At 50.4% G+C, this 22,828-nt stretch overlaps 1 protein-coding gene across 2 annotated transcripts in view; it reads right to left on the bottom strand.

Moving 5' to 3' along the window:
• Positions 1-22,828, bottom strand: part of TRAM2 (translocation associated membrane protein 2) — a 54,849-nt gene that overhangs the window by 28,993 nt on the left and 3,028 nt on the right. The window contains exon 1 of one of the 2 annotated variants that reach the window (XM_075923336.1): positions 5,152-5,173. The exons of the other annotated variant lie outside the window; for it this stretch is intronic. Coding sequence (XP_075779451.1) covers positions 5,152-5,154 — 3 coding nt within the window. The 5' untranslated portion in view covers positions 5,155-5,173. Of the gene's footprint in view, positions 1-5,151; positions 5,174-22,828 lie in introns of those variants that run through there. 2 annotated transcript variants of the gene reach the window in all.

Here is a 22,828-nt window from a genome sequence, read left to right as displayed (position 1 = left end):
CCCAGCAGCAGCTGGGAGCCCTGGGGCAGCTGCTCCTTTTGCCCCCCTTTTCCGCTATCGGCCACCCTGCCACTAGGGCCCAGCAGCACTTAATGTTGCTGCCCCTTTGCTCTGGGCCAAAGGAGCAACCAAATGCTGCCGCCGCAGCAGCACTATCAGATGGGGGAACAAAAAAAAAAGGTCATGCGTGGGCCAGTCCGGCAGCGGGTTACCACCAGCCCGTCGCCCATTTTCTACTCTGTATACCCAGCCCATTGCACTAAGGCAGGACAAAGTATACTTCGACCACCCCAGACAAGTTTAACCTGTCCTGAAAACCCTCCAGTGTTGGGCTGTGTCCAGACTCAGGGGTTTTTTCGAAAAAAGTAGCCTTTTTTCGAAAAAACTTCCCCTACGTCCAGACTCAAGCCGCGTTCTTTCGAAATTAATTCGAAAGAACGCGGCTTTTCTTTTGATGGTGGTAAACCTCAATTTACGAGGAAGAACGCCTTCTTTCGAAAGTTCCTCTTTCGAAAGAAGGCGTTCTTCAATGTAAATAGGGCTTCTTCGAAAGAGAGCATCCAGACTCACTGGATGCTTTCTTTCGAAAAAGCAAGCCGCTTTTTCGAAATTTCTCCGTGCAGTTGAGACGCTTTATTTCGAAAGAGGCTCTTTCGAAAGAGGCTTGCAGTCTAGACATAGCCTTGGAGACTCCACAGCCTCTCTTGGAAGCCTATTCAAGATAGAGGCAGCAAAGGGGGACGGAGGGAGGGGAGAGAGAAGAACAGTGAAAGCAGCAGCGCTGCACAGCTGAGCCCAGGATCAGCTGTGTGGCGCTGCCGCTTTGAAATGCCCAGGCTCTGGGGAAATGCCGCGCGAAACCCACGGTCCCCAGCTGATTCCGGTTCAGCATGGCACTTCAAAGCAGCAGTGAAGCATGGAGCCCGAGGTCAGCGGGGGACTCAGCAGGGGCTCTTGTACATTTGAAAGGAGGAATTCCATTGACTACTCGACTAGTCAATTAACCGCTAGTTAACATCCTGAATTGGAAAACGCAATCCCAACTATACGTATAAAATGATGAGGTCTAAATTAGCTGTTAACACAAAAAAAAAAAAAAAAAAAAAGATCTTGGAATCACTCTGGATAGTTCTCTGAAAACATCCATTCAATGTGCAGCAGGAGTTTAAAAAAAAAAAAAAAAAAGCAAACAGTAAGTTGGGAATCACTAGAAAGGGATAGAGAATAAGACAGAAAATATGATATTGCTTCTATACAAATTCTTGATACATCCACATCTTGAACACTGCATGAGGACACGGTCACCCCAAGATTAGAAAATGTTCAGAAAAGGTCAACAAAAATAATTAGGAGTATGGAATAGCTTCCATAGGAGGCAAGATTAATAAAACTGGGACTTTTGGGCTTGGAAAAGAGGTGACTGGGGGGGGGGGGGGGGGGGGTGACTGAGGTCTATAAGATCATGGCTGCTGTAGAGAAAGTATATAAGGAAGTGCTATTTACATCTCAACACAAGATCTAGGAGTCATCAAATGAAATCAACAGGCAGCAGGCTTAATACAAATGGTAGTATTTCGTCACACACTGCACAACAGGTGGAACTCCTTGCCAGAGAATGATGCAAAGGCCCAGACTATAACAAGGTTAGAAAAAGAACTAGATACATTTATGGAAGATAGGCCCATCAGTGGCTATTAGCCAGGATAGGCAGGCATGGTGTCCTTCACCACTGTTTGCCAGAAGCTGGGACGGATCACTTGATGATTACCCATTTTGATCATTCCCTCTCGGGCATGTGGTATCGGCCACTATTGGCAGACAGGATACTGGGCTAGATGGACCTTTGTCTGACCCAGTATGGCCATTCTTATGTTCCTGTGTCAGCAGGAGCACTCTCCCATCGACAACACGAATGCTGCTCATAGAGGGTGGAAGCATTTTATCAACAAAAGTGCCGACAAACAGCATTTTTACACTGCCCGACTTTCACAACAGTTGTATTGCTAAACACCATGTCGTACAGTCAAAACCTTAGAGTTAGAACGTTTTCCTAATATCGAACCTCGGTCTCTCTTGCTGTAGATCAAGCCTGTTGCTTCTTGTCCAACCCTCAGGGGACACGGACACTCATGATCACAGTCCTCCAGAAAACAGCCCGTGATGGAGCATCTGCCCTGCACTGGCCCTTTACGGGTTACAACCCAACCCTGGGAGAGGGCTGAAGGAGTGCAGCTGTGGCTGGTAGGAGCCATTCAGGGCCCAGCTGAGGGCTGTATAAATAAAGGCTCCTGGCTGCGGGGAGACAGTCACACTCTTGCTGGGGAATAGGAGGGACCTGGAAGCTTCCTGAGACAGGGAAGTGCTGGGGAAAGGCAGGCAAAGCTGAGGAGCTCCTGCTGGACCTCACTCCCAGGCTGCAAAGCCTGAGACAAGGTCTGAGGGTACTAGGGCTGTAGTGAGAGCAGGACTAGGGAAAAGGCAGGCAGAGCTGGGGACGGCCAGGCAAGCTCCCAGGCTGCAGGGCCTAAAGCAAGGCCTGAGTGTCCTAAAGCTGCAGAGAAGCAGGCAGAATAGGAGAAGGCAGCAGGTCCACACACCCCTTTGCCGATGGTGAGTGGCCACGTCACACAGCAGTTTGCCCCTGAGGTAAGGGGCTAGATGAAGACTGGCAGTGGATCACTGAGGCAAGGAGGGCAGAGGGGGCTGGGGGTTCCCAGAGTGCAGAGACAGGGGGGAACACCAGCCAGAAGGGGGTGCTTCAGCACCAAGAAGCTAATTCCCAGAGTGACCAGCAGGAGGCGCCATGGTGAGGAGACACATTGTGTTACACAGCCCATACCAGATTTGAAGATTGTTGTTGAGTCCCACCCAGGTCTTTTTTTCTTAAGGCTAAACATGCCCAGGTTTAACCTTTCCGCATAAGCCAAGTTTTCTAAACCACTTATTTTTTTTCCATCTCCACTAGACACAGATACACATACAAAGGTGATTAGACAATTCAGATAATAAATATCGGTTACCAGTGATGCCATTTAATGTAAAGGCAGTATTGTCTAGTTGATGGAGCAATGATCCGGGAATCTGGACACCAAGGAGCTCTGCCACTGGCCTGCTAGGCAACGTCGGATTAGTCGCATGCCCCTGTGCCTCAGTTTCCCCAACTGTAAAATGGGGATAATCCTGCTGAGCTGCTTTGTACACAGAGTTGAGATTTACTAATGAAAAGTACGGTACAAGAGCTAGCTATTATTATTGCTGGAAAAAGCAGAGCACCAGAAATCAAGCCACTAGGGTTCTATTTTCAGAACTTTGCTATTGACAAAGTGAACTTGGGCAAGACACTTATCTGTGTATCAGTTTCCCCATCTGCAAAATGGGAGCATTTACCCTACCTTACAGGGGTGGGAGAGGTGGAATTCACTGTTTGCAAAGACCACCTTCACTGCAGAGTGCAGTATTAGCAGCCAGTACTTGATTTGTATATCATTGATTTGATATCATAACGTGACAAGCAGCATCACCTGGATTGAAATCAGAGACTCAAAACCTAGAACACTGGAAAATTTGTTTCCAAGCAGATGGCAACACACAGGTTTTCTATCCACCCCCCACAGGAGCCATTTAGCTTCCCTCCTGCTCAGGCTAGTGCAGATGTCTAGAAACAAAGACTTTTAATGCATTGTCGGCTTCAACACAAACAGACAGAAACTGCATTTAGTAAAGGTTAGCCCGAGCCATTTAGATGATGGCAATCTATAAAACACTGCATCTATCGGTCTTTCACACAAGGCCTTAACAAAACAAAGATTCTGTGGGGATGTTAAAGGTCCGGTAGCACTTAATATAAGCAAGGGATTTGCCCACCATCTTTGCCAAACATTCCCTTCTCTCCCACCCAACTACTGAGCATGTGCAGCATGACAATTGTTCACCCGGCAACCACACTCCACCCCAGAGGGGGCTGCATTTCAGTTGTGATCTAAAAAGCCCTACATGAAACATTTAACAGGTAATGCTAACTAGTGATAGGTTGACGCATATACTGCTGTAATCTGTAGGTCTGAAACAGTTTCATAAAGAAGAGCCCTATACGCTTTCTTTTTTACAGATAAGGAACTGAAGTATTTGCCCATGATCAGCACATCAGCAGCAGAGACAGAAACAGAATTCAGGTGACCGGTGTTCCACCCCCACCTGCAATCCAAACCCTTACGGCATGTCTACATTAGGAAACCATTTAGAAATAACTAAAATTGATTTAATAACTCCTGATTTTACAAAATCAAAAGAGCGTGTCCTCACTCCAGGGAATTCTTGAAATTAGTCCGAGGCAGGCTCCGTGAATAAGGATACTACCTTGACTTAGAGGCACTGGGGAGCAGTTATTTTGAAAAAGTGGCACACTACCACTATTTTGAAATAACGAATTTTGAAATTAGTATTATTCCTCGAGGAAAGCAGGAGTACAGATTTCAAAATAATGGGCTTAGAAGTGTGGATGTTCCACTTATTAATTCGACCTAAGGAGGGTTGTTTTGAAACAAAGCCTTAAGTGTAGACCAAGGATTAGTGAGTATCTCAGAGACCTTGTGCCACATAATAGTGACACACAGAAAAGAACAAGGCTACATCTACACTGCAGGCTGCTTGCGCAAGAACAGCTGTTCTTGTGCAAAAACTTGCCGGGTGTCTACACTGCACACGCATTCTTGCACAAGTAAATTTACAGTACAGCGTCGGAAAACAGGGCTTCTTCCAGCAGAGTTACTCCTCTCCCATGAGGAATAAGCCTTCTTGTGCAAGAGCTCTTCCACAAGAGGGCAGTGTAGACAGGCAACATGATTTTCTTGTGCAAGAAACCCCTATAGCTAAAATGGCCATCAGAGCTTTCTTGCGGAAGAGAGCGTCCACACTGCCATGGACGCTCTTGCGCAAAAGCACATGGCAATGTGGACGCGCTCTTGTGGAAGACCTTTTGCACAAGAACTCTTGTGCAAAACAGTGTACACGTAGCCCAAGAGTATTTCTTTCTAGTTGCTGCTGCAAGGCTTTGTAAAGTTTACTGGTTCTAAAGCACTCATGCTGACCACCAAAGGCTGCCCAGCCATGCTGGTTGCAAGATTTCATACCTTAATACCACAACATCCTTACCATTCTCCTCCAGAGCGCTGGTCAATTCCAACATGATTTTAGCTGACAATCTCACGAATGGCTCACATTAATGATTCGTGCTATTGCAAAGCAGGGTTCCAAGTTTCAGATGGCACACCGCACTGTTTTTCTACCAGCTTTGGCAAATCAAGACAGCAATTAGCAAGCACTAAAAACCCACGTCTGAACCCAAGTGGAAAGAAATCAAAAGCCTGTTAGTCATCAGAATGATTCCGCTTTAAATGTCTGAAGTCTCATGACCAGCCAGGTTTGGAAACAGATGTGGCAGGCCATTGGGGAACTGAGACTCCCAGGGCTAAGGCAGCAACGGTTACGTGGCCTGAGGGCTCAAGAGATTTAGGGCAGTAATGCTGACGCGGGTCCTTCTGTCTTATGCTGCAACAGGGCCAGTAATGGACCTTGGACCCACTGCAGGTCCCACCTTGCCCCATTCCACATGCTCCGCCCCATCCTGCTCCTTGCCTGAAGTCCCTCGAGACAGGGAATTACCAGGGGACCTGGTGCAGGCCAGCAGCAGCAGTTGCTATCCCTCCTACACACACCACAGAGGCAAGAGGGAGCCTGCTTCTCTCCCACACACCTCCAGTCCTCTGTGCTTGGCTTCACTACGGCGGCAGTTTGGGAGGGGACGGGGTGGAACAGAGCAGGCTGCTGGGTCACTCCGGCTCCTGCTGCTGAGGTGGGGGCGAGCGACCCCTGTAGCTGCCTGGTGCCACATACTCCTGCCCCTGCCATCATGGCTACTGTTTTGAGTGCACACGCCTGATGAAAGTGTAACCCAAACACCTAGGCTATGTCTACACTGCAGGCTTTTTGCGCAAGAACACTTGTTCTTGCGCAAAAACTTGCAAAGCATCTACATTGCACGCACGTTCTTGCGCAAGTCAATGTACAGTAAAGCGTCGGAAAACAGGGCGTCTTGCACAAGAGTTATTCCTCTCCCCACGAGGAATAAGCCCTCTTGCGCAAGAGCTCTTCCACAAGAAGGCAGTGTAGACAGCCAACAGGGGTTTCTTGCGCAAGAAAGTCCTATGGCTAAAATGGCCATGAGAGCTTTCTTGTGCAAGAGAGCATCCACGCTGCCATGGACACTCTTGCGCAAAAGCACATGGCAGTGTGGATGCACTCTTGTGGAAGACCTTTTGCACAAGAACTCTTGTGTAAAATAGTTCTTGTGCAAGAAGCCTGTAGTGTAGACGTAGCCCTAGTGAGGTTCACTGTCCCATGCAGTGGCACTTAGACCACAGCAACAGATAAGACCAAGAGACCTCTACAGCATGGGCTGAGAGCCCGCTGGGTTTTAGCTCAAAGGGTAGAGGCTCCTATATTAAGCTCTAGAGATCCCAGGTTCAAATCCATCTGGTGGCAGTTACAAAAGCAAGCACAAGCACATCTACCCGAGCCAGAAGACTCCTCTGTCTGCAGTCGCTTACACTCCTTTGGAAATGTCACCCTTTGGTTGTCAGTGCCTTAGGACAGCGACGGTCATGTGCTGTAGGTCTGTGCAGCACCTATAACTACAGCTTTTTGGCTTCCAGATGCTAGGGTTGCCTTCACAAAAATTTCTGAACAAGGAAGGGAAAAAATTGTGTTTTGTTTTTTTTTAAACCAGACAGAAAATGCAATTACTGGACTGTCCGGGCAAAAACTGGACACCTGGCAATCCTATCAGATGCTACCACCAGACCCTAGATGTTAAACCTTCACCACCACCCGCAGCCTGGGACCACAGTGAGAAAATCAAAGACACCGTGAAGAGAAGCCCAGTTTCACCTTCCTCAGGGTACGTCTACACTACAGCGCTAATTTGAACTAACTTAGTTCGAATTAGTTAATTCGAACTAAGCTAATTCGAACTAACGCGTCTAGAACTAAAAACTAGTTCGAATTAGCGTTTTGCTAATTCGAACTAGCATGTCCACATTAAGTGGACCCTGATCCTAGGTTAAGGATGGCCGGAAGCAGTGCCGGCAGGGCATCAGAGGAGGACTTAGAGCGTGGAGATGCTGTCTCGGGCTAGCCGAGGGCTGCGCTTAAAGGGTCCCGACCACCACCTCGGACAGACAGTTCTCAGGGGTGTACCGCTTGCAAAGCAGTCCTGGCTTGGAATGCCCTGAGTACCCACACTGGGCACATCACACCACTCGGCCATCAGCCCGGCTGCATTTGCCGCAGGCTGCCATCTGGGGAGAGGGGGCAATTGGGGGGCTGCAGGAGAGCTTCCACACCCAGAAGCCCACAGAGCCAGCCCAGTCCTCCCCATCGGGGGCTCGTACCCCATTCCTCCCTCACCTCCTTCCACTTACCCTTCCCTAGCCCCTTTTCTTGATGTACAAAATAAAGGACAATTGTGTTCAAAAATGGAATCTGTCTTTATTGAACAAAACTGGGGGAGACTGGGAAAAGGAGGTGGGAGAGGGGAAGAGAGAGGGTGGGAGAGGGGAGGGCAACTACAATGACCAGGGGTTGGGAACAGGTCCCATATGAAGAGAGGCTAAAGAGACTGGGACTTTTCAGCTTAGAAAAGAGGAGACGGAGGGGGGACAGGATAGAGGTCTCTAAAAGCAGGAGTTGGGTGGAGAGGGTGCATACAGAAAAGTTCTTCATTAGTTCCCATAAAGAAGGACTAGAGGACACCAAAGGAAAGGAATGGGTAGCAGGCTTCAAAGTAGTAACAGAAAGTTCTTCTTCACAAAGCAAAGAGTCAACCTGTGGAACTCCTTGCTGCAGGAGGCTGTGAAGGCTAGAACTAGAACAGAGTTTAAAGGGAAGTGAGATCAAGTCATGGAGGTTGGGTCCATAGAGTGCTATTAGCCAGGGGGTAGGAGTGGTGTCCCTGCCCAAGGTTTGTGGAAGGCTGGAGATGGATGGCACGAGACAAATGGCTTGGTCACTGTCTTCGGTCCATCCCCTCCAGGGTCCCTAGGGTTGGCCGCTGTCGGCAGACAGGCTACTGGGCTAGATGGACCTTTGGTCTGACCCAGGACGGCCATTGTAAGCTCAGGGCTCAGGGTCGGGGGTCTCAGTGGACCCCCTTGATTTTCATGCACACCTGCTCCCGGGTGGCCAGGCAGCTCTCCTGCCCTAGCTGGCCACTTTCCTGGGCCTAGTGCGGAGATCGTGGACAAGGTCCACGATGTCTGCACTAGCCCAGGCGGGTGCCCGTCTATTGCGGTCCCGGGCAAGCTCCCGGGAGCCGCCAGCCTGGTCCCGGGAAGAGGGGGAGGGCTGGGGGGCATCGGGTGGGTGACTTGATCCTTGCCAGGTGCAGGGTCTGCTGGCTGGGTGCTGGCAGGCTTGCACCTGGCACGGGCACCGTAGCCAGCCCGTGTCCCTTTAAGGGGTCCGGGACCGGGAGGGAGACAGTAGAGTTTCCCTGGTGTTGGCCAAAGTGGCCACCAGGGAAACCTGGGGAGGGCTAGCCTCCCACTAGTTCAAATTAAGGGTCTACACAGCCCTTAATGCGAACTAGTAAATTCAAACTAGGCTTAATCCTCGTGGAATGAGGATTACCTAGTTCGAACTAAGCGCTCCGTTAGTTCGAATTAAGTTCGAACTAACGGAGCGCTAGTATAGCGCCTATGAAACTTAGTTCGAACTAACGTCTGTTAGTTCGAACTAACTTTGTAGCGTAGACATACCCTCAGAGACACTATGACAGCCTAAAACGTAAGCCTATGTAGCACAGGCCTGGTTTGAGGCCTGAGGTCTAGCTAACAACAGACAAAACATGGCTAACATAAAGCAAAGCTGAGCTGAGAGCAAGAGGAGGCAGGCCCCTGCTCACAGAACTTTTGCACGAACAGGGCTGAGAGTGCAAAACACTAATTGGTAATAGGCCCAGGTGTAGAACAGTCATTGGTACTGGACCTAAGTGGAAAGCACATGGTACCACCAGCTCATTAAAAAAAGACCTTGGTACCCACTCCCCGCAGATACAGACCCAGGTTTAGGAAAAGGTCTGAAATGACAGCATGATGGCTAAAGCTGATATGATCAAACCACGAGGTACAGGGTGATGGGTGGTGACCTGATGTCAGACGGTGGCAATCGGACAATGTCGGGAGTGATGTGTAAATTGTTTGTCTTGGGGGGACAGTCTTTGGATGACCTAAAGCAGTGTTTCCCAGTTGGTGCTCCGTGGAACCCTGGGGTTCCGCGAAGAGCCAGCACTCCCCCCGTCCCGTCTTAAAGAGACAGAGCTGTGGTGGCAGGGGTTTTTTTTTTTTTCTGCGCTTGATGAAACGCAGCAACCCTAGGGGTTCTGTGGCCAAATAAAATTGGGGAACACTGACCTAGAGGGCAATGGAAATTTCCCACTGCTTCAGTCAATCCATTGTTACGGAGTACATCTGTGTAGTGGTTCTGTAGAGTCTACTGACAACTCTTACAGGACTTCGCTTAATAAACCGGGCCGGGCACTTTTGATCCTTACCTGGTTTGTGGTCTTTGGGGGCCCTCTCGGGGTCTGCTGTGGAGACTAAGTGCACAAGTCGACACAGCACACATCAGCGAGCACACACGCAAGCAGCCTTCTGGTTACCATCATCGAGGGAGCCAGAGCCCTGTGAGGACACCACGGCAGTAATCCTGACCCCTCCTGAATAACTGCATGGGCGTCTCATCTCCAAAACCCCTTCACCTTGCTCTCTCGGCAAAGCTGTGCAGCAACGTGGCTACGGGCCGTTGGCCAGGCTCTGCTGCTGCCTGCATAAATACCCTGGCACCAGCTGGCGTTTGGAATCCATCGAGTGCAATGCCAGCTGGTGACGTGGAGCACAGTCCGACGAGGGGAATGAGTAATGAGCAAGCGGGTGGGAGGGGTTGGAGCTACTGTTTGCACAGAACTGTTTGCAAGGGTCAGGGAGAGCAGGAGCCAGAATAAAGCTTCCTAAAGGCACTGGAAATTACAGCCCGCCTGCCCTACTCCAGTTACTAGCCAGATGGGAGACAGTGCAGAGCATTTCATTAAAACCCAACTCCTCAAACAGGAATCTGCTCCAGGCTAGGCAGTGAATGAGATACTGACACTTGATCCTAGGACAGCCTACCCCCGTGGCATTAAAATCTCCGATTCTAGTACTACGCTGGCACCCAACAGCCACTCGGGGTACAGCTACGCTGCAAAAAAAGCCTGTGGCAGTAGGCCCCAGAGCCTAGATCTATACAAGGGCTTGGGGGCTGGATGTGGTCCCCGTCTTGCCTGGATCTGGCCCCCAAAGGGGTTTTTTTTTTTTTTTTTTGCTCCTCACTTGTGTGCAGCCCGGACTGATTCTTCTGTGGGTCAGTGGCCTCTGACCCAAAAACGATTTCCCACCCCTGAGCTACACACAGAAGCTCAAGCTTGTGCTACAGGGCTGCAAACAGCAGTGTCATGTTCCCACTTGGACAGGAGCGGAGACCTGGGGGTGAGTCTCAGAGCCTGAACAGGGATGTCTACACTGCTATTTTTAAGCCCTTCAGCATGACCCCTAGGACATGCACCTGGATTCTGAGACTCACTGTGGTGAGACTGTTTCTGCAGGGCAGATGTGTCCCTCTGTTACCAGTATGATGTTTCTTTATTATTGGGAGCGCTCTATTTGCCACAAGTGATGTAGCTCTCTTCTTCCTGGATTTTTCTCCTTGCCTGATATCCTCGTGAGGTTTTGATTCGTTGCAACATTTGCTTGTTGCATTGGACACAGAAGCTGTGGAAGGCTTTTCTAGCAAGCGGCCCCCTTACCAAGGGTTATGCTAGATGCACGTAACAGAGGGACACATCTAGACTGCAGAAACAACCACACAACGGAGTCTCATAATCCAGGTGTACATACTAGGAAATGAAATAACAGGGGCCAATAATCAAAGGAACAAAGCACAAATATGATAAGTATTGGAAGACAATCACAATGCACAGTCCACCTGTTTACTTATGACTGCAGAGTATATGAAGCCACTATAATTCGTAGTGTGGGAGCGCCTTATCCCATATAAATGCTGGGGTGATCTTGTCCCCCTTAAGAAGAGATCTAGGGCACGTACAGCCCAATGTATCAATATTTCCTGGCCCCTGTTACTGACCCGCCTTCAATGATGAAAGGCTCTACTGCCTGCAAAAAAGTGGCCCCTTTAATTGGTCTTAGTTGGGCAATCAAAAATCCTGACCTCATGTAGTTCATTGTTTAAGCTGCTGGCATTTTGCAGGTCATGCAGCAAAATCAAAAGTGAAACTTACACGTGTTTCTAGCCAGAAACTGGGTAGTTTCACTTTCAGGTGTGTGCCTGTCCACAGCCAACACAAAGTTACAGGCTTTGGCTTTAGGGTGAGCAGGTGTTTGGTTTTCGACCAGAACACCCAATCGAAAAAGGACTCAGAGTCCGGTCATTGGTGCTGCGGAACTGAGGCAGATTAGTCCCTACTTGTCCTGAGGCACCGCACTGCACCCGAAAAGCAGCCAGCAGGTCCAGCGCCTAGGTGGAGGGGCCGTAGGCTCCACATGCTGTCCCCACCCTGAGCACCAAGTCTGCACGCCTATTGTTCAGTTCCACCACCTAGGAGCTAGGCCTGCCGGCCACTTCTGGGGCGTAGCATGAAGCCAGGACAGGCAGGCAGCCTGTTTTAACCCCACTGACAGGGAGTTGCCCACAGTAAGCCCAAGCCTCAACCTCCTGCCCCAGTCCGAAGCCCCCTCCTGCATCCGAACCCCTCACCCCTTTGGACCCCAACACCTTGCCCTGAACTTCCCCAAACCCCTCATGCTGCCCGTACATCAACCCACAGCCCCTCTTGCATTCCGAATCCCAAGGCCCCACCCCCTGCACCTCATCCCCAGCCCCACTCCAGAGCCTGCACCCCCATTTACAGATTTTGCTGTCTCCCACACCCCCTACCCAGTCCAGGGAAAAGTGAGTGAGGCTGGAGGAGAGTGAGCCAATGAGGGAGGAGGAATGTAGTGAGTGGGGGCGGGGCCTCAGAGAAAGGGCGGGGCTAGGGTGTTCAGTTTTGTGCGGATAGAATTTTGACAACCGTATTTGGTTTACAACACTTTGAAATGCGTACACCTGGCTTTGCCCTGCCTGGGAAGATTTCTTAGAAATAAATCACAGGAACGTAAGACCGGAAGGGAACTTTCATGGTCAAGTCCAGTCCCATGCACGGAAGCAGGACTAACTAGTATCTAGATTGTCCATGACCCAGAATTTATCTTACCTGTTCTTAAAAACCTCCAAAGACAGACATTCCAGAGCCTCCTGACAGCATTAAAATATTTCTGCTCATACTGGGGGTTTGTCAAACAATTTAAAAATATACATTAGGAAGTTTTCCACACAATGTTGTGCTCCAACACCCCTCGAAACAAAAATAAAAACCTGTTCCGCTGAAGTACATTCCAGATACACCAGAATAGGATCTGCATGTAAACTGGACTCCAACAGGATAAAAAGTAGGTTGGGTTTGTTGGGGTTTTTTTAGCATCTGGTAGATTCACTGTCCAAATATACCTGTCTATTTTAGCATACTAGAGTTCATCTCCCATGCATTTCCCTTTTTAAATTTCCAGCACACTAGGCAATCTAAATTCTAATCCCGGTTCTAAACTCTGCAACTTCATCTCTCCGGTCCCCCTGTCCCATCCAACACAGATGGCATTTCCCTGCTACAGACAGCTATGATGAGGCTTTGTTCGTTACAGCTTGTATGGTGTGTTAAGAGCTTTACAAGGAGGATGTGATCATAGGGCAGAGTATATTTAGTATTAGTCTGAAAACAGGCGCTATTTGTCAGCCTTCTCCCTTTGGCAGTGTGATAGCCCCGTATTTGGGAGATCGTGATTCAGAACCATGGAGGCAGTGGATGTTCCAAACAAAGATGGGAGCAAGAATACAAGAAAAAGCGTAGCAACTTTACTGGGTAAAACAGAGTCATTTCTCCCCCCACCGTGCAGAATGGCTCGTGACCCTAGCATCCAGATGTGCTTGTGGTTTTGACTCACTAAAACCACCCTGCTTTCAAGGCAGGATCAGGCGGGGTAGGGGCTGTTTCCAACGCTGGTGAGTACAGGACATACCGAGTAGCATTGCTGCAAGTCTCCAGTGTGCAGCCTGTCTCAACTGTTTGAGACAAAGAGGAATCTGAACACAAGTCGGCGTGATTTTATTACTATAAATGTTGGCAGCTCCTTCAAACTAGGGATGCTAATCAGTACCTGGGACCAGCGCCACACCCACAACCCACTGGGAGCAGAAACTGGCTGCCCAACCTGTGCGGTAAGGATGTTAAGAAGCGGGTAAGTGACTAATCGTGTACTCGACACAATTTATATTGAGAACACGATTAGTCGATAAGGGGACACATGGCTCTTACTACATTCAAAAGGCAGAGCCCAGCAGTCCCGGACGGGCACGAGCCAGGACTGAGCAGCTTATGCTGGGTCCAGCAGCCCCTGTCCACGGGAGGTCCCAGCAAGGAGCTGGAACCCCCTGCGGAAAAGGGCTGCTGCTGGAGCAGCCTCGGCCTGTGGCTAGCCTAGGCCCAGGCTGCTTTGCAGAATCCTTCCCTCACTTCTGTGGGCAGCACCAGCTCCTGTTTCCCCACCCGCCTTGCTGCCTCTGATACAGAGGCAGCAAGTGGGGGCGGGGGGGGGGGATGAGTAGTTGAGTACTCGACTCCACTACCAAATAAGCTTTGGCTTACCGGGTGTTGAGTACTTGATTACTCTCTTGCATCCCTAGTGTGCGTGGGTCAAAAGCAGAAGCTAGCCCCCCTAAGCTTGGGGCTGACGGCCTCTGCTGGGAGAGGGCAGCTCCAAGCACAGGGGAGCCAGGAGCAGTAGCCCCACATGCAGGGAGAGTGGCGCGGTAGTGGGATTCTGCTTAATTGGTTGACTGATTAACTGAGATTCCTACTCAAAACAGCAGAGAAGGCCCTTGACTGGGACTTAGGAGATATGAAGTTGATTCCCAGCTTCACCACTGGCCTGCTGGGCAACCTTGAGCAAGTCACGTCACGGCTTTGTGCCTCAGTTTCCCCATCTGATAAACATGGATAATGCTACTAACCTTCTTGGTGAATCACTCTGTTGAGCTCAGGATGAAAAACACCATGTAAGAGTTTGTATTATTAAGAGTATCCAGTTGGCCAAGCTTTGAAAAGGTTCAAGAAACTCGTGATAGCAATCATCCATATCGTAGCATCGCAAGCCAAGTCCTTTTCAAGTTTCATTTGTTGCTACAACACAGGTTGTAAAATGCCAAGTGAAACAGAAGCAATCTGGGGTGTGGAGAACATATTTTAATGCAACTATGGGGTAATTTTAATCAGTACAATAATGGAAGTGATTTTCTGCTGTCACTTAGACTTTCTATTAGAACCAGCCAATTAGCCCGTCATAAGACGGGATTTTAAGGTCTCTCCTCCACGTTGGTCTTCTCTTCTGAGCCTCCGATCTCTCGCTCTGTCTCTCTCTCCTCCTTCTAGTGCCTCCCCCTCTCTCTCTTTCTCTTCTCCTCCCCCTCCTGCCTCTCACTTGGGGGACCGGGTAGCCCAAATGGCCGTTTGGGCTCCGCACTCACCGTGCTGCATAAGGGGTGCTGCAGAGCCCAAACAGTCGCTTGCGCCACGTGCTCCCACGCGGCAGCCTGCCTGAGCAGCGCAGAAGTCAGCCGAGTGCCATGGCCGGAGGCGAAAGGGGGCGGGGCGGTGACGTTCACGGCCAGGGGGCGGGGCCTGGAGCTGCTGTCATGCTGCACGTCACCGCCCCGCCCCCCCTTCGCCTCCCATACATGCCCTTCGCCTACTATACATATGATGAGCAAGTATGCCTTTTCACAGCATGGTCTGTCCTGTGGCTTCCTCCAGTGACCCCGACAGGTCAGAAGTAGAATCCCATTTAGACTGTTTACCGGAGAGCCCAGGAACTGTAGAAAAATCCAGCACAGCTTGAATTAACGGGAGACGGACACTGGGTTCAATTAAAAAAATAATGTTTTTCCATCCTGTTAGCCTTTACCCTAGAAGCTACAGATGGAGAAGCCTATACTAATTCACATATTCCATCTCCTTGAGATAAAGCAACAGTCGCACTGGCATTGTTTCAGTCCTGTTTCAAAGGCATCAGCCTATTAAAGTACTTACAAGACTCCCATCTCCAAGAGTCTCAATCTTCATTGTGTTTATCCTCACAACCCTTCTGGAAGTGCCATTATTCCCATTTTAGATGGAAAACAGAAGCCCAGAAAGGTTAAGTGACTTATACCATCCTTGTCATCACACAAGGATGTGAGCTCAGGTCTGCAAAGTCCTAGGCTAGTGACCCAACCACTGCACTGTCTTTTGTCTCCATTCAGAAACTGCCCCCTGTCCGACAGGATAAAAGCTCTGCCAACACAGAGCCCAGTTACAAAGTGCTCTCTGCACACAGAATTCCCACTCAAGTCAATAGACGCTATGGGTGTGAAGAGGGATGGCAGGATTAGGCCTGAAGAAGAAGTTGATATTTATGGTACATGAGAAGTGTAAAATGCTATACAGTTGTTCAGTGTCGCATTAGCCACCATGTTCACAGCGTCGTGGCTTAAATTGCAGCAAGGGAGGTTTACGTTGGACATCAGGAAAAACTTCCTAACGTCTTAGGGTGGTCAAACACTGGAATAAGTTGCCTGGGGAGGTTGTGGAATCTCCATCACTGGAGATATTTAAGAGCAGTTAGACAGACATCTGTCAGGGATGATCTAGACCAGCAGTTCCCAAACTTTTCAGCATCATGCCCCCTTTCTGATTTTTAAAAAACCCTCACACGTCCCGTCCCCCCCCAACAGCAAAACTTGTTGAACAACAAAAAAAAAAAAAAACCACACACCTGACCAGGGCAGCAAAACTTGATGGAGGGGGGAGGGGTTGGGTTGCCTCCCCTCCCTCCCCCCAGAATTTCTTCATGACCCCGAGTTTGGGAACCCATGATCTAGACAGTATTTGGTCCTGCCACAAGGGCAAGGGACTGTACTTGATGACCTCTCAAAATCCCTTCCAGTTCTAATATTTTATGATTTTATGATATAAGTGGAAGGGAATTTGAGAGACCATTTACTTCAGTCCTCTGCACTCAAGGCAGGACTATGTATCAACTAGACCATACCTCACAGGTATGTGGAAGTTTTTAAGACCATTGTTTTTAGACAACAATGGGGATTCCACAACCTCCACAGGCAATTTATTCCAGTGCTCAACCACACAGGCCAGGTAGGAAGTTTTTCCACCTAAGCCTTCCTTGCTGCTATTTAAGCCTGTTGCTTTTGTTGACTAATGGGCAGCAGGTTTAAAACAAATAAAAGGAAGTTCTTCTTCACACAGCGCATAGTCAATCTGTGGAACTCCTTGCTTGGGGAGGTTGTGAAGGCTAGGACTAGAACGGGGTTTAAAAGAGAACCAGATAAATTAATGAAGGTTAAGTCCATTAATGGCTATTAGCCAGTATGCGTAAGGAATGGTGTCCCTAGCCTCTGTTTGTCAGAGGGTGGAGATGGATGGCGGGAGAGAGATCGCTTGATCGTTACCTGTTCAATTCACTCCCTCTGGGACACCTGGTATTGGCCACTGTTGGCAAACAGGGTACTGGGCTGGATGGACCTTTGGTCTGACCCAGTATGGTCGTTCTTATGTTCTTACGTTTGTCCTACCTTCATAGGTTAAGGGGAACAATTTTTCTCCCGCCTCCTTGGAACAAGCTTTTATGTACTTGAAAACCGCTATCATGTCCCCTCTCATTCTTCTCCAGACTAAACATACCCAATTTTTTTTTTCAGTCTTCCCTCACAGGCCACGTTTTCTAGACCTTTAGTCATTTTTGTTGCTCCCCTATGGACTTTCTCTAATTTGTCCACATCTGTTCTCAAAGGCAGCGCCCGGAAACTGGACACAACACTTGGGCTAAGGCCTAATCAGCACATAGCTACCCAGCAAGCTTTAGAGATGCACGAGGACTGCGGCTGGATGAAAGCTCACCCACTGCGAGCAGACAACTCCGCAGGCCCTGGCGCACACACACCCCAACGTCTGCCTAGGTCAGGAGCGGGAGCGGCCTGCAGCTTTGGAAAGCAATGGTTAAATCACAGCTACACATTCACAGCCGGCTGGAGAGTACCTTCCCCACAGGAAATGGTCTATTGTAAAGCAGGTTCTGCCACTTCCTCCAGTCTGTATTGCCAGACAGCAGGAACACCAAACCTTTCACCAGTTGAGGGCAGCATCTGGTGCAGCGATTAGCAACCTGCAGCCCATCGGGGGGTCTATGTGTGGCCCCCCCCCAGACATTGGGTTTACTGCCGCCCATGCGCAGGGTTGCTAGATTCTGCTGGTTTCCGTCCATGTCGTATTTTTCCGCTGCCACTATGACTAAAGCGACACGCATTTAAAGCCAGGGCACGTGAAGTGAGCCGCGTCCTCATTGCACGCCAGTTTGACTGTGAGCACCGGGTGCTCCCTCTGCAGCCAATCAACATGCTGCGATGGTTACAGCCCTGCCAGAAACCAAGTTTGTATCCGCATCTGCAAAATGGTCCATGGATATCTGCATCCACAGATGCGGATGCCTGTGGGTTTGCAGGGCTCTAGCTATGGTTCAGTGGGCCCACCCTGCAAACATGGGGGGTGGGGTGAAGGAAGAGCTGGGGGAGGCCCCCCACCCCCATTTCTGCTTAGGACCCACCCCCATAGGAGCCAAAATGCCTCCCCATCCCCACCATGGGGAGGCAGGATAGCATGCCATGGCCTCAGCCTCCCTGCCCCAAGAGCATGGGGAGGGCAGGCAGTATGCAGCCCCAGCCTCCCCAGTGCCCCCCCCCAGAGCATGGGGAGGGCAGGCAGTATGCAGCCCCAGCCTCCCCAGTGCCCCCCCCCCAGAGCATGGGGAGGGCAGGCAGTATGCAGCCCCAGCCTCCCCAGTGCCCCCCCCAGAGCATGGGGAGGGCAGGCAGTATGCAGCCCCAGCCTCCCCAGCCCCCCCAGAGCCATTGGAAGGGCAAGTGGCAAATGGCCCTGGAGCACAGGGGAGGGCGGGAGCTGAGGGGCAGCAGTCGGCCATTCTGGAGGGCAGAGTGTGGGCGGGGCCGGGCTGGCAGTTTGGGAAGCCAATGCCTTCCCCTGCCTCTTACACCTAGGTCTGCAGGTGCAGTGAGCAAAACTACCTGTCCCAGGAGACCGTCTTAGTGACGACAACCTTGCAACCCACAGAGATAAAGGGGACCATTCATGCAGCCCACTCACTAGCCTAGGTGGCCCATCCCTGAGCCCGTGCCTAGCCACATGACATGGGGAAGTGCCGCCTAGGAGAAAGCTTGAGATTCTGTGCTTTGAGCTGAGCTCCATCACTACAGCCTATCCTGCAAGGGGTGCTCTGTGAGCTCCACCACAGGCCCCACCAGCCTCAGGAAGGTCTAAGGCCTGGCCCACAGACCCCACAGTCTGCAATCACCCGTTCCCTGGTGAAGAGACTCCACCATGCAATCAATTTCCAACTCTAGCAGCCATAGGCCAAATCTTAGAAGGGCTATGGAGCAGCAAGGGGCAGGCCATGCTTGTATGGGGTGAGCATGGAAAACAGGCCTCACGGGGATACCTGGGTTGCAGGTCAGAGCAATGGCGATTATCAAGGCTGGGGGTGGGGGGGAGGAGGAGAGGAACAGAGAGGGGTCTGGAAAGAGATCAAACACACTTAGCCACGCTAAGTGCACCGTGACAGCAAGACACACTGGAAGTGTCAGAGACAGCCTAAGATGCAGGGCAGGCGCGAGGGAGGCAGTTCAGGAGTGTAGAGAAGTCATGGCCGCAAAATGATTGATGAGATTGCTCAAGGAGAGGCAGTCAAGTGGGGGTGCGGGCAGGCAGGAACAACGCCCAGCAAGCCATGGAGAGCCAGGGGATCCCGGCTGCAAGAGCAGAAACGAAGGTGCCATCTGTGGATGGTGCATTCAAGGGGCAGACGCGAAGAGTACAAGGGAGACGGCGAGGCAGTCGGGGCTAAGAAATGACTTTCTGCAAGTACATTTACACTTACGGCAGCGTGCAGAATACTGACTCCGCACTTCCAGTGAGCAGGACTATAAACAGGAGCGGAGATGGCGAGACACGGCCTAAGCCTGAACCTCCAGGGTGTCTAACCACACACCCAGCGCCTCCCACGCCCACACTGCTATTTTTTCCCACTGCCAGACATTTTTCCCTGCTGCCACAGCCTTTCCCCACCGTGGGGAAGTCCCTAGCAGCTCCCTTGCTGGAGCCTTTCATTGTGACATTTGATACTCACACTGCCTGTACTCTGCATGCTGCTGTATGCGCTAGGGAGGCAAAATCCATATTAATCAGTTCAATGTTAATGTTTAACCAACTAAGCAGGATGCCACTGGTGGGGCACCGACCGGTTAACCAGTACCTGGTAAGCACCATCCAGGAAAGGTGATGCTACCGAGTATCCAGTTAACTGGTTACCCATTCACATCCCTACTAGGAATGTGACTGGTTAACTGGTATGCATCACCCGGTAAGGTACTTACAGGTTATGGTTAACCGGCAGGTGGGTGCTCCATCCCAGCCGGACCAGACCCCATCCTTAATGGAGGCACCGCTCCAGCCTGCCCACCCCCAATGGTTAACCAGTTAATTAAACGGGATTACACATTGCTGGTACATGCGGACATAGCCCAAGGGCTCCTGCTTGTACTGTGAAAAGCAGCGGTATGATGGGAGACGTTAAAGAGAAGAAGTGAAAGGAGACCAGGAGAGTGAAGTCACTGGGACAGGCCATGGGGTTATAGGTGGATCTGCGATGGATTCCAGTGACGTGTAACCCACCAACCCCGTTTCTGGAGCTATGACAGCTGATGTGTAAACAGGTTACTTCAACTCGAATGGTCCCTTAGAATATGGGCTAACCACTGATGCTACACAATCTGTTCCATCTTGTATTGGCACGCTGTATCTCCGAAAACCGGCATTCTCTGGTCCAGCAACAGCCGTACTCCTGGACCAGACAGCCCAGGAGCCTAAGGGCAGGAGGGACAGCTGGGGCTGGGGAAAACAGGGTCGTCAGCTCAGCTGGAGGAAGCACGGGACTGGGGCCAGAGCCCCCCACAGCCCGCAAAAGCATGGAGCCAGGCCAGAGTCCCCCATCAGCCTGTGCCGGAGCCCCACGGCAGTTCCTGGGAATGCAGGGAGGGACGGGATTCTCCTGGCAATCCCCAGCAACGCTGGAGCAGACCCCTGGAGAGTGGGGCTGGGACCGGGGCCCCGTGGAAGCCCTTGGGAGCGTGGGGCCAGGCCGGAGCCCAATGGCAGCCCAGCAACCTGCGTTGGTATGGGGAAGAAGCCCCACGGCAGCCCCCAGAAGCACGGGGCCACAGCCCTGCAGCAGGCCTGTGCAGTGTGGGGCTTGGACCAGAGCCCCCTGGCAGCCCCTGGGAGCACAGGGCTGGGCTGGAGTCCCATGGCAGCCCACAGCAAGTGGGGCCGGAGCCCTGTGGGAGGAGCCAAGCCTGTGATGCCCAGGAAGCTGGCAGCAGCTAGGCAAGCAGCCCAGACAGGTTGGGGGGGGATGGAGGAGGAGGCAAGGCAGGGTGCCTGCTGGGGCAGCCTGCCAGCAGTAGGCAATCGACTTGGGGGCTGGTGGCAGGAGACTTCCCTTGATTCAGCAAATCCTCTTGTTCAGGACCAGTCGGGTTCCAACGCTGCTGGACCAGGGAGGTCCAACCTGTACTGTAATATGCACAGTACTTCCTCACACAACACACCGTCAACCTGTGGAACTCTTTGCCAGTGGATGCTGTGAATGCCAAGACTATAAAGGAGCTCAAAAGGCCTCTCATACTATGTATTTAGCTGTGATTCTCAGAGTACCTTACCCAGACCTGAAGAGGAGGGCGTATAGTTCAAAAGCTTGTCTCTCTCACCAAGAGAAGTTGGGCCAATAACAGATTTAAAAAAAAAAAAGACTGAAGCTAAAGTGTACATAGTACACAGGTTGAGAAAAAGTTTCTATACATCTGGCTGTCATGCTTCAATTATCTACAAAAAAAGTTTTACTTAAGAGTCCTATGATATACATAAGTCACAGAGGGATAGCCACGTTATTCTGTATCTGCAAGAATGAGGAAACCTGTGGCATCTTCTTAGGCTATGTCTAGACTGCAAGCCTCTTTCGAAAGAGAGTGTCTAGACTGCACGTTGAACTTTCGAAAAAGCGGCTTGCTTTTTCGAAAGAAAGCATCCAGTGAGTCTGGATGCTCTCTTTCGAAGAAGCCCTATTTACATTGAAGAACGCCTTCTTTCGAAAGAGGAACTTTCGAAAGAAGGTGTTCTTCCTCGTGAAATGAGGTTTACCGCCATCGAAAGAAAAGCCGCGTTCTTTCAATTTAATTTCGAAAGAACGCGGCTGCAGTCTAGACGCAGGTGAGGTTTTTTCGAAAACCCCTGAGTCTGGACACAGCCTTAGAGACTAACAGATTTATTAGGATATAAGCTTTCATGGGTAAAACCCACTTCATCTTTTATCCACGAAAGTTTATATCCGAATAAATCTTTTAGTCTCTAAGGTACCACAGGACTCCCCATTATTTTTATATGATACCCATAGTATATAATCAGCAACAACTGAGACTTAGGTGAGCACATTTTACGATACTGTTTGAATATTAGCAATCAAGTATCTGGGTACATCACCCCTGGAAAGCTTTCCAGAGTTGGTCACATAAAGCAAATATCAGTGAGTGGAGACTGTCCCTCCGGAAGTCAGAATTTAGGGGAGGGAAATACACCCTCATTCATCTTGTCTCCCAAAAGCACCCAAGTCATTTAGGTTTTCCTAACAATTTCCCTCCTGAGGTTTGGATGGCAACAGGGTCCTGTCAACATCAGGATCCTGACTAGTGTAGCTGCAAGGGTGGGAGATGAATGACACCACCAGTGTAGACAAATCACTTCAGTAGGGCTGTCAAGTAGACACCTTCCATCTGGGAAAAACATGCAGTCAGCTTTTTCTAAAGAGAGCCCATATGAGTTTGTTTTGCTCGCTGCCCTGCGGTTACGGCCACATCTATACTAGAGAACTTACAGCAACATGGCTGTAGCAAAGTGGCTGTGCCACTACAATTCCCCAACACACCCTCTCCCGCCCCCCGGAGCTGCTCTATGCCAATGGACATAATTTAATTAAATCACCTCCAAGGAGAATCGCATGGGGAGATGCTCTCCCGTCAACATAGCGCTACCCACCCTGGCAAAGTTAATTCGCCAAAAGTGCTAGGGGAGACACACAAAGAAGGAAAGTTTGGTAAAGTTGCCACCAGCAACAGCAAAGGGCAAACCCGCCCGCAGTGTTAGTGGGAAACAACCTCCCCCCTCTAGTTCAAAAGTCATCAGTTGTTTCCTTTTGTTTTCAAAGTACAACTATGCAACTTGCAGCCGGCGTGCCCAACTCTGCAGCATTTGCATGTAGTTTTGGAATTTATACCCCAGCCAGCTGGCCTTCCTGGCTCTAATTTAGATGTTTCCTCCTCCCCCCCTCCCCGTCCTCCCCTCCCCCCCTACCTCCCTTTAGAGACTTTAAGAGTTTAGCACTGAAAATGACTTGTTCATTCAGTGCATTTCAATGAAAGGGAGGGAGAAACTGTCTTTTTTATTTTTTTT

Source organism: Pelodiscus sinensis, chromosome 3 (assembly GCF_049634645.1).
Source record: "Pelodiscus sinensis isolate JC-2024 chromosome 3, ASM4963464v1, whole genome shotgun sequence".
Classification (NCBI taxonomy): Eukaryota; Metazoa; Chordata; order Testudines; family Trionychidae; genus Pelodiscus; species Pelodiscus sinensis.
Note: the sequence above shows the minus strand (reverse complement) of the source record. Positions and strands in the feature narration are given on the sequence as shown.